General features: G+C 42.4%; 1 protein-coding gene across 2 annotated transcripts in view; it reads left to right on the top strand.

Moving 5' to 3' along the window:
- The window catches only part of ECD (ecdysoneless cell cycle regulator), a 29026-nt gene that overhangs the window by 3515 nt on the left and 13465 nt on the right, over positions 1-12046 (top strand). For both annotated transcript variants that reach the window (XM_073685664.1, XM_073685665.1), the window contains exons 3-10: positions 2311-2428; positions 4870-4957; positions 5452-5627; positions 7892-8084; positions 8173-8301; positions 9854-9979; positions 10384-10469; positions 10968-11074. In XM_073685664.1, coding sequence (XP_073541765.1) covers positions 2311-2428; positions 4870-4957; positions 5452-5627; positions 7892-8084; positions 8173-8301; positions 9854-9979; positions 10384-10469; positions 10968-11074 — 1023 coding nt within the window. The remainder of the gene's footprint in view (positions 1-2310; positions 2429-4869; positions 4958-5451; positions 5628-7891; positions 8085-8172; positions 8302-9853; positions 9980-10383; positions 10470-10967; positions 11075-12046) is intronic.

The following is a 12046-nucleotide window of genomic DNA, read 5'->3' as shown; positions in this document are numbered from 1 at the left end:
TGGGAGTAGTAGTGTCACATCGGCCTATGTCTGTCCCCCATCCACTCCTGCCAGCAGGATCAGCTCGATGGGAGCAGTAGTTCCCATCAGCCTGATCCTGCTATATAAATTGCCCTACTGTGTCCCCAATAAATGTTAAATACATGTCATTGGTGGCCAGTGGTTACCTACAATAAATTAGTTCATACATTACCTGTCCCCGCCGATCGCCACCTAAAATAAAGTAAAAAATAAAAAACTACACCTATACTCACCTAGACACCTAATTCCCCGAAGCCATCGATCTCCTGTAATAAAATATAAAATAATAAACCACAACCTTATCCTTACCCCTCCGTAGTAGTCCACGAGTGTCCCACGAAGATCTCCAGTTCAGAGCAGCCACATAGAATGTGACCGCTCTGAACTGCTGCCGCCGCTAGAATGACGGGGCCGTAAAGCAGCCCCGTCATTGCATAAGCGGGTTCGCCGGAGTTCAGGCAGCGCTGCTCCGGTTAGCTGCTTTACGGCCCTGCTGTATCGTGAGAAATTCCCACGGTACAGCAGTGCCGTAAAGGAGGTCTCCGGAGCAGCGCTGACTGAATGTACTCCGGTGAGCTCAGTCAGTGGCTCCCGCTGCCGGGAGCGGACGTGTTCCCGGCAGAGTGAGCTTACAGCAGCCATGCACAGCTGTCACCATCTCCAGATGTGACAGCTGTGCATGGGAGATCAGCGCAGGAACGTGGACAGGTAACTATTTTTTTTTTTTTTTTAGTAAACTAAGAATTAAATAAACCACACCATTTTATTTCAAATAAATAATTTTTTTTCTTGGTGTAGTGTGTTTTTTCTTTAACACTTTGTAGGTTAGTAATGGGGGTGTCTTATAGACGCCCATCATTACTAACCTGGGCTTCATGGCAGCTGGCGCTGACATGAACCCCAGCCCTATTACCCCCTGCCACCGCACCAGGGCAGCGTGGAAGAGCGAGGCTAAGTGCCAGAATTGGCGCATCCTATGGATGCGCCATTTCTGGGGCGGCTGACGGCTGGTGTTTCTAGCCTGGGAGGGGGCCAATATTCATGGACCCTTCCTGGGCTATTAATATCAGCCCCCAGCTGTCTGCCTAGCCTTTGCTAGCTATTAAAATAGGGGGGACCCCACGTCATTTTTTTGGGGGGGTCCCCCATTTTAATAGCTAGTAAAGGCTAGGTATTCAGCTGGGGGCTGATATTAGTAGTCTGGGAAGCTCCGTGGGTATTACCCCCTTCCCAGGCTTCAAACATCTGCCCCAGCCGTCTGCTTAACCTCCGCTAGAGACTAAAGTTAAGGGGAACCCCACGCCAATTTTTTTTAAAATAAATCCTTTATTTTAACACTAAATGACAAGTACAGTAATCAACACTGTCACTGTACTTCATATATATGTGACTGACATGTTTCTATCTATCTAATCTATGTGTGAAGCTCTATTCTTTCTGTTGTAAATTGTCGGGTACCGGTGTATGCCGCTGATGAAAATGGATGATAGTAATGTTGTTGTTGTATGCCTTATGTTTATGAGTGACAGTTTTCCTGCTATATACCTGCATGTCATAAGAATTTAAATTAAAAAAAGGACCATGTTAAATTCAAATCTGTTTTTTTTTTTTAATTTTTACCGGTGTTTGGTATGCGTTGGAAAAGGGGTAGTCTTATACGGTGAATATATCCTAAACTCTATATTTTAACAGGAAAGTAGGGGGGTCGTCTTATACGCCGGAATATACGGTAATTCATTTCTGTCTGCATGGATGTGATCTGTAAGGTATTTCAGCATTTAGATGTAAACAATGGTTTCCAGAAGTTGAGAAATAAAGTGTAGTGGTATGTTGCATAGTCAATTTATAATCCCTTTAAGCACCAGCGATGTGGATTGCTAGTTCTATGCTTTGCTATTAAAGGGAATCTGTCATTAGGTTTTTTGCTTCCCCCCCCCATCTGAGAGCAGCATGAGGTTAGGGATAGAGACCCTGATTTCAGTGATGTATCACTTGGTTTACAGGGTGCTGCCCATTTTTTGTCCGTGTGGGCAGGGAGACAGTGGCTCTCTGGTCTAGTATAGTTCTCCACTAAACATGCGTCCTCAGATGCATTTGTTGGTAATGGCTCTAGCCTCGATGACAATATAATAATGATTGCAACTTGTAATGTTCTATCTGGTGATGGATCGTCTGTATGATGCTGCTTTCTATGACTTGTGTGTACAATGATCATCTTTATTTGAAGAATGGCTTTTGTTGGCCACAGACTAAATGTAAATTTTATTTATTTTTTTTTCTCTTCATTAGGTGATGTTCCTGCTCATATTAGGGGGATGACATGTTTTGGTGATAATATAGAAGACGAGTGGTTTATAGTTTACCTTCTTCAACAGATCACAAAGGACTTTCCAGACCTGGCAGCCAGGTAATTTGGTTCCTACTACATGTACCGTATTTTTCGAACCATAAGACGCACCTAGGTTTTAGAGGAGGAAAATAGAAAAAAAAAATTTAAGCAAAAAATGTGGTCATGATGCCCTGTTAAGGGGGAGGGGGTCTGCTGCTGACCCTTATAGGGGTAATGTCCCCCAATTCTGTTATTATCCCTCTTCCTGGTATGTATGGTACCTTCCTTCCTCTTCCAGGTATGTATGGCCCCCTTCATGCCTCATCCCTGTATGCTTGGCACCCCCTGATCCCCCATCACGCTGCACAGAAAAAAAATAAACAATCATACTCCCCTCCTCTCTCCATCGCTGCGTCCCGCGCTGTTGCCGACTGGGTTCTCACTGTGTGAACTGCGCATGACAAAACTGCCATGCGCCCACACACAGCAAGTTGCTGTGCCAGATTAGTCACTGCACCCCACGCCAGGACTGCGTGCGTGGGGAGCAGCACACTGTAGCTGCGCTGCTGCTCTTGGCTGTCAGCGTGCCTGCTATTAAAAACCATGAATATTGACCACACCCATGAGTGTGGTGAATGTTCATGGACTTTAATAGCGGGCACACTGACAGCCGAGCGCAGCAGGAGCCGCGGTGCGGCTACAGTGTGCGCCCTATTAGGGAGAATGAATGGTCACTGCTCCCCATGCACGCAGTCCAGGTGTAGGGAGCAGGAGTGTTTTTTCCTCTTCTTTTCTGTGCAGCGTGACCAGGATGAAGGGGGCCATACATACCAGGAGGCGTGCTGCAGGCACAGTGTACCGGCTATTAAGGAAAATGAATATTCACTGCTCCCCACGTCCATGGGCGTGGGGAGCAGTGAATATTCATTTTCTTTAGTAGCGGGCACAGTGTAGGCTGCAGCAGGCGGCTCGCGGCCCCTGCCTCCTGTGCCCTGCTACTCAGCCGCTCTCGCTTCCCCCACACCCCCCACCACCAAAGCCACAATATTTATGTACATCGGACTATAAGACTCACCCCCCACTATCCTCCAAAATTTTGGAGGAAAAAAGTGCGCCTTATAGTCCGAAAAATACGGTATGTGGGGGTTTCTCACTTCTAGTGAATTCCTGACACGCATGGGATTTAACAAAGTGCATAAAAGTACTATTTACGATTTGTGACATTTGGAAATTAAGCATTATATATTGCTGAAATTCTGACCAATGTACAGCAGCACAAGTCCTCTGAAGCATGGCAATTTAGTTTTGAGATACTCGTAACATCTTGTGCTGTTTCATTTCATAATAAGTCTTTATACGGCACAGTGGTCTGTGACTTATTATGTGTACCTACGCATTGTGTTAGGCCACTTTTTTTTTTGAGAGGGGGGTGGGGTTGGTCTCTGTCGTAGGACTCCCACTGATGCTGCCCAGCTGACAGAAGTGATCACTTTCTTCAAGAACTGATGCGAGTGGCAGTGTACAGACTTAATAGAAACTTTTGTTTTTTGCTACATTAACTGAGAGCAGCATGATGTAGGCAAAGAGACCCTGATTCCAGCAGAGCTGTGGAGTCGGTAAGCCAAACCTCCGACTCCTCAATTTCCCTGACACTGACTCCAACTCCGACTCCCCCATACATGGCTCATGTTTAAGTGATAAATTTACTGTAGCATAGATTAATCTCAGCTAAAAGTCTAGACCCTTAGATCAGGAATAGGACAGACATTTATAGGACATTTCAGAACTTTCCCAAATTCTTATGAAAAAAAATATTCCCCACAAACTGCATTGAACTACTGTACCCAATTTATTATATATTTTAGGAGTGGGAATCTGTCCATTTTATACCGACTCCACCAAAATGGACACCGACTCCACAGCCCTGATTCCAGCTATTTATCACTTAGCTTACTGGGTGCAGAGGTTCTCACGCAATCTGAGTTGTTAAATTTAGCATGTAGCAGAGCTCAGAAAATTAGTCTCGTCCCCACTAGACAGTGAGCTGCTTATCACAGGAGGGGGCGGAGTCAGACGAGAGCACGCGCGTCAGCTAGTCACAGCAGTGATAATGTCCTAGTGATCAAACTTTCAGTGTAAGAAATCAATACACAGCTTGATAAGTGACACATCGTTGAAATCTGTGTTTTAACCCCCTACATTGTGCTGTCCTCAGATTACATGGCAAAAACCTGCTGATAGATTCCTTTTCAGACCATGTGCACACACTCCTCATGCTGGAGTGAGCACTTCCCGTCTCTCTCTCTACCCCTTTCACCTGAGCTCTGCACTTTTGCTGACTGACTTGCCTATTTTTAATCTTCTGAACAGTGTTTTGAGCAATCAGCGAGGCTCCCTGGACTAGGACCCCACCAATATGCAAGGAGTCCTGGCATCAACCACGTTATTCAGCAGAATAAATGTCTACACACATCCCGTTATTGTTAGTTCCATATGCTCCTCTTATATTTTTACTACAGGGTTGAGGACAACGATGGAGAATTCTTGCTCATAGAGGCAGCCGATTTCTTGCCTAAGTGGTTAAAGCCTGAGAATAGCTCCAATCGGGTAAGTACATTTCTTTATGGTCAACCCCTTTTAAGACCACGTTGAATGAAACACGTAAGGCGGGCTGCACTGCTGGAGTAAATCGATTCTTCAACAATGATGATGGTGTTTTGTTTTTTTTTGTTTTTTTTTATATAAAGAATAACAAAATGTTATCATTTTTAACGAATCCGTTTATTCCAGCAGCGCAGCCCGCCTTATGTTATTCCCTGGAGGATTTATCCACCAGCCATGGGCAGCAGATGGCTTTCTTCATGCCTACATAGGAGTGGTGCCTGTCACCACTCCACTAGGTGACTGTAACCAACACTAACTCTATGGAGGGAGAGTGGATATCGCCCTATTGTGCACACTGGTCCCCATATCCAGACTTATTTAAGACCGTGATGAACCACTAAAGCCTTTATTGGGCCCTCTAATCAAGCATATAGCAGCTCTGTAATCTGAAGCCCAACTGTGAAGAGATTCTACCTTGTGGCTGATTTTCTCCCCAGGTCTTTTTTTACCATGGAAAGTTGTGCATGATACCAGTGCAGCAAGATGAGAGCGATCTGCCGGGCCCGGCTTCTAGTATGACCGTATCGCAGGCCCTGAGGTTACTCTCTGCTCACCCGGAGGCCTTTACAGCATCTGATTCCATTACTAAAGCCACCAAGCGACGAATTAAAGGGTATTTATTTCATTCTTTACTAGCTGTGTTTACATTGGACTTATAGATGGATTATTTCTTCAAAAACATCTCTCACTTCAAGAATCAAAGTGTATTTGATTATTAGAGGGGTTGTCTTAAAAGAACAACCCCTGTCCTATTGAGGTTTATGGAAATCCTACAATGTTGTCCCAGTGTCAGAACGGTGAGTGGATTTTCAGAGCTGAACCAGTTCTGTGTTACATGGACAACTATTGATTTTAATTATCTGCAAGGGTATGCATGTATCAATGTAGATCTCTATCCTGAATTAATGTTTGCATGCTTGTGCACGGTTCCTATATGTAATTGTCTGAAAATGTATTACATGTACAGTACAGACCAAAAGTTTGGACACACCTTCTCATTTAAAGATTTTTCTGTATTTTCAGGACTATGAAAATTATACATTCACACTGAAGGCATCAAAACTATGAATTAACACATGTGGAATTATATACTTCACAAAAAAGTGTGAAACAACTGAAAATATGTCTTATATTCTAGGTTCTTCAAAGTAGCCACCTTTTGCTTTGATGACTGCTTTGCACACTCTTGGCATTCTCTTGATGAGCTTCAAGAGGTAGTCACCGGAAATGGTTTTCACTTCACAGATGTGCCCTGTCAGGTTTAATAAGTGGGATTTCTTGCCTTATAAATGGGGTTGGGACCATCAGTTGTGTTGTGCAGAAGTCTGGTGGATACACAGCTGATAGTCCTACTGAATAGACTGTTAGCTGCTTTTTTTTCTTGCCATAATACAAATTCTAAGTAAAGAAAAACGAGTGGCCATCATTACTTTAAGAAATGAAGGTCAGTCAGTGCGAAAAATTGGGCAAACTTTGCAAGTGTCCCCAAGTGCAGTTGCAAAAACCATCAAGCGCTACAAAGAAACTGGCTCACATGAGGACCGCCCCAGGAAAAGTTTATCCAAGTCACCAGTCTCAGAAATCGCAGGTTGACAGCAGCTCAGATTAGAGACTAGGTCAATGCCAGACAGAGTTCTAGCAGCAGACACATCTCTACAACAACTGTTAAGAGGAGACTTTGTGCAGCAGGCCTTCATGGTAAAATAGCTGCTAGGAAACCACTGCCAAGGACAGGCAACAAGCAGAAGACACTTGTTTGGGCTAAAGAACACAAGGAATGGACATTAGACCAGTGGAAATCTGTGCTTTGGTCTGATGAGTCCAAATTTGAGATCTTTGGTTCCAACCACCGTGTCTTTATGCGATGCAGAAAAGGTGAAAGGATGGACTCTACATGCCTGGTTCCCACCGTGAAGCATGGAGGAGGAGGTGTGATGGTGTGGGGGTGCTTTGCTGGTGACACTGTTGGGGATTTATTCAAAATTGAAGGCATACTGAACCAGCATGGCTACCACAGCATCTTGCGGCAGCATGCTATTCCATCCGGTTTGCGTTTAGTTGGACCATCGTTTATTTTTCAACAGGACAATGACCCCAAACACACCTCCAGGCTGTGTAAGGGCTATTTGACCAAGAAGGAGAGTGATGGGGTGCTACGCCAGATGACCTGGCCTCCACAGTCACCAGACCTGAACCCAATCGAGATGGTTTGGGGTGAGCTGGACCGCAGAGTGAAGGCAAAAGGGCCAACAAGTGCTAAGCGTCTCTGGGAACTCCTTCAAGATTGTTGGAAGACCATTTCCAGTGACTACCTCTTGAAGCTCATCAAGAGAATGCCAAGAGTGTGCAAAGCAGTCATCAAAGCAAAAGGTGGCTACTTGGAAGAACTTAGAATATAAGACATATTTTCAGTTGTTTCACACTTTTTTGTTAAGTATATAATTCCACATGTGTTAATTTATAGTTTTGATGCCTTCAGTGTGAATGTATAATTTTCATAGTCATGAAAATACAGAAAAATCTTAAATGAGAAGGTGTGTCCAAACTTTTGGTCTGTACTGTACGAACCCTGTGTGTGATTCTTATGGCCAATGTCTGCCCAGAGTGTATGAATTGATAAATGCTTTCGGTTTTTATGTCATATGTGTGACCAGAATCAGATGACTTTACAGATTCCAAGTTGGCTATAAACGCTTCTGCTGTCAACTTAAATTATTACAGCAAATGAATGTCATGAAGGAGGGGATCCTGCTCTCTCCTTTATTGCAGTGCCCTCTGGGGCACCCCATAAGATCCACAACATTTCATAAACTGTTAATTTAATGACACGTTAATTGGTTTTTAATAATTGATCGCCTCCTTTTTTATAATCTTCAGGTATCCTGAAAAAATTAAGGATTCCTTCCATCGAGCCCATTGTCTGGTTCCTGCTGAGATAGTAGCTATATTAAGGGAGCGTCCGCAGTTGGTATCGGCAGCAGTCCAAGCATTTTACCTCCGAGACCCTATTGACCTAAAAACCTGCCGCACATTTCGTTATTTCAAGCCTGAAAGGTGCATGTACACATCGGTAAGCACACGCCATGTAGTCTGATGACCATTGTGCCTCACATGATTTTATCTACAATTACTAATTAATTGTAATCTGTTATTTCCAGGTGACCTTTACAAAGTGTTTATATGCTCAGCTCCACCAGCAGAGGTTCCATCCCGACAAACGCAGCGGATTCGCCCTTCCTGCTGTATCACAGCCCAAGTACAAGGCACATGAGCTGGGAATGAAGCTGGTAAATGCTGTTTGACTGTAATACCAATCGGGCAAATGGAAATATACTTCATTTAATTGATATCAGCTATTACGCTATACAGCTCCTCCGTACTGCGACCATCCTGGTCAAGAGGGACAGGTTTCCCCATTCTAGCAATCGTAACAAGGGACCGTGTAGCTATCTGGTTGCATGCGATTAAAGCTTATTCTACTAGAAAACGAAAAATTCTGATCATCTCTGTGCTTCAAATCCTCCCTGTCTTCAGGATCTGTGTTTGCAGGCAGTGAATGGAAATATTAAAGGTACCATGTCACTAGTCACGCTGCATGAGTTAAGTGACAGTTTACCCTTTTAAGTGGTTCATGTCCACGGACTTCCATGTGCATAGTTTTAAGAACGCAAATTGTCTCTTCAGAGAGGAAGAGGCTTAGAACTCTAGCGCCACCTATTGGAAGTAGCAGTCCTAAAAGTTAATATTGAGTCTTGCCAGAAGACTGAGCCCTCATTCAGACATCCAGTTTTCTCACATACCAAGAGTGTAGTCTGAGTATCATCAGCTTTTCTCATACATGGAGGAAAAATTTCTCCACCTTCTACCAGTCCATGAAAATTGGTATCCAAGTGCGGTCTGATTTCTCCCCCCACCCCACCCCACGAAACCATAGACTTGCATTGTTGATTTTCATCCAAAATTGGAAATGTCTGATTTTTGTGGAGACATGTGAGTGGCCTCATGTACAATTAATATCCGATAAAATCATGCATAGCACCTGTACGTGAAAAAACGGACGTCTGAATGAGTGCTTAGGATAAGGCTCTGTAAAGGGTGGATATTGACTTGTAGGATTGCCATTTCCAATAGATGGATGAAGTTCTCTCCCTCTCTGAAGAGGCAATTTGCATATTTAAATTCCCAGAGGAGCATTACATGGCCTACAAGTCTCCTTACACTGGCATGTCACTCTTAACAAGAGGAGACCTTACCCCTTAGACCCTTGTTTAACAGACTTAATTAAGACTGCTGTTTGGTACACTTGATCAAAACCTGATGGCTTAAGACATTTCAAATTTTTTTAGGAGTTGCATTTTTGGGTGGCTTAAGTGTTGCAAACCAATCAGGGCTGCAGCAGATTCATGCTATATAATATATATAATTTTCATGAATACCTATAACTATTTGGCTTCTCTTCATACACATGGTTAACATAAAATGCACAAGATTGAGCAGTGGTTATGCTGCTTAATAAATTTGGGGTGTTTGTTCCTTTTTCTCCTTCAGAGAAAAAAACACAATCCATCAAACAAATGTACAACAGGAATCCAAACCATATAAAGGCTCATGAAATTCTTTTCTATGAATTTGATGTTCTTTTGGTGGTTTCTGATATTGCACAACGTCATCGTCGACTAAGACTGAGTCGAAACGCTTCGATCCTACAAGGAAAATTATGTGATGGTTGCTATTGTTAACCTCTGATGGATTATTTTAATCGGACTAGATAAAGAGAAATAACTTAAATTATCTACATCACTGGAAATCCTCTTCTTTTTGTGCTTCGTTTATCATTAGGCGCATGGTTTCGAGATCTTGTGTTCCAAATGTGCTGGGTCTGACGGATCGGCTCCAAGATGTCCTTCACAGAGCCCGCTCTGGATTGGATTTTTAAATAACTTGAAGAAAAACGATTTCTTTAAGGTAGGCAAAGCTTGATTCGCATTATGCCGTAAGCATTTCCCAAGGATCATCTTTTGACACCCACTGCAATAAAATGAGCCAATAATAATTTAGGCAAATATCCTAGATTCTTTCATCTGCTGATAATGGTAAGTAAATGTTACATTATTTTATAGTGAAGTGTAAAAATGACCATGCCCTAAATAATTTAGGGTAAAAGGAATTCTCGGTGGAGGACAATAGACAATCATAAAGGGGCTCTCGGGAATGTTCTTCCATAGCCCACCCTTTTTATGAGCTAAGTAATGGCCACATCTGTTAGCACGTTCACTAGTCAGACTTTATGTAATAATGCAAAGGAAGATTGTATGATATAGATTCTCCCCTTTTATTGATTTTTTTTTTTTAATCTGCTTCACTTTTAGGGTGAAATTGAGGGCTCTGCAAAGTATTGTGAATTTATGAAGAAGGCAGAGATTTACTTCCAGCAATCAGTATTCAAACCAGATGGGTAAGAATAACTACAAACCTTCCCCCAGTGACTTGTGACAACTGCTGCCGTTGATGGAGGAGTACCTGGTATTCACAGGAACCTCTGTGCCCTAACTATTAGTGACATCACATCTGCTCTGCGAAATTCCCTCTAATCCTTAAAACCATTGTGAAGCCTACAAATGTGAGATACGCTGCAGTACCACTCTGGGGACGTACTTCTGTACATTACAAGGACAGCCCACAGATTTCAACTAAAATGATGTAATACTGCATTGCACCTTTACTGCCAGGTTTCCTTCAGATGGCTGATTGCTGTGGGTCTCTGCAGCAAAACACTATGGTGATTAGGTTCTAATTAAGGACTTTTCCTATCTAGAAGAGAGCAAAAAAATTCTAAAGCTTTTCTTTTTCTCACCCACCCTGTAATCTTTCTAAACGTGGACATAAATGTGAGAGTGTTGTGTAAGACTTAATGTAATGGTGATTTGACCCAGCCTTATTGATTTTTACCTAGTTCCAAAAGCTCGAGCCCTGGTGAAGAAGTCCTGAGGTTACTGAGCACCCTGACTGTTAACATGGAGGAGCTGAAGAAAGAAGAAGCTCAACTTCCTCCAGATGAAGGTAAATCTTAAAGTATTCTGCTCACCTCACTTTGCATTGAGTGATGAGTGGATCGGCAAGATCCTTTCCTGATTGAGCAAACAATTGGCGAGCATCGTGCACCTGTCCTATTTAGTGGATTACTGGTCTAGTCTTAAAATAAAAATCCTGATGCAGAAGTCAACAGAGCCAGACTACCGTTATAATTTAATCCCAAACTGAGGTTCAGCAGCATGGTTCACATGCTTTCAGAGAAGTGGCGATTATGTGTAAAGGAAAGGCAGCAGTCTGAATGTCATTAGGAAACTAGTTTAACGAATTTCAATATTTTTTTTTTATATATATATATATATATATATATATATATATATATATATATATATATATATATATATATATATATATATATATATATATATATATATATATTTATATTTTTTTTAATAATCCCTGGATTATCTATTGGGCATCTACCTTACAGTACAAAATGTGGAATATCTCCTGGGAAAAAAAGTGAATCAAGTGAAAGGTTTTTTGTATAAAGCACTCATATTAAATACAAAAGAGAAAATAATAAACAGTTTAAAATAAAAAACAATGGAGGGGGGGGGGGAATAGAAAAACCTAAAGCTTGCTGTGACACTGGTATTGGCACCTTTTACATTAATTTAGTATGGAAACACATTTTGACTCGCCTGTGGGATTTACCTGTGATTGTCGGTGCCCGTGTGATATGAATGATGACTTCAGTGTATTATAAAGCCACATGGTAGGCTCTGTTCCTTTGTCACAATGGTGAAGACCAAGGAGCTGTCTGAGGACATCAGAACGGCCATTGGCAAACACAAGACTTTCATAGGGTATAAGGCCATCTCCAAAGACCTTGGTATCCCAGATTCAACAGTGCGCAATGTTATTTAGAAGTTTGCTAAGCATGTAACCGTCATGAACCTCCCTGAATGTGGGGGAAAGTTGACAAGAGATGTCTTCACA

Source organism: Phyllobates terribilis, unplaced genomic scaffold, assembly GCF_046119375.1.
Source record: "Phyllobates terribilis strain yellow unplaced genomic scaffold, ASM4611937v1 Scaffold_5__5_contigs__length_657084704, whole genome shotgun sequence".
NCBI classification, from domain to species: Eukaryota; Metazoa; Chordata; class Amphibia; order Anura; family Dendrobatidae; genus Phyllobates; species Phyllobates terribilis.
Note: the sequence above shows the minus strand (reverse complement) of the source record. Positions and strands in the feature narration are given on the sequence as shown.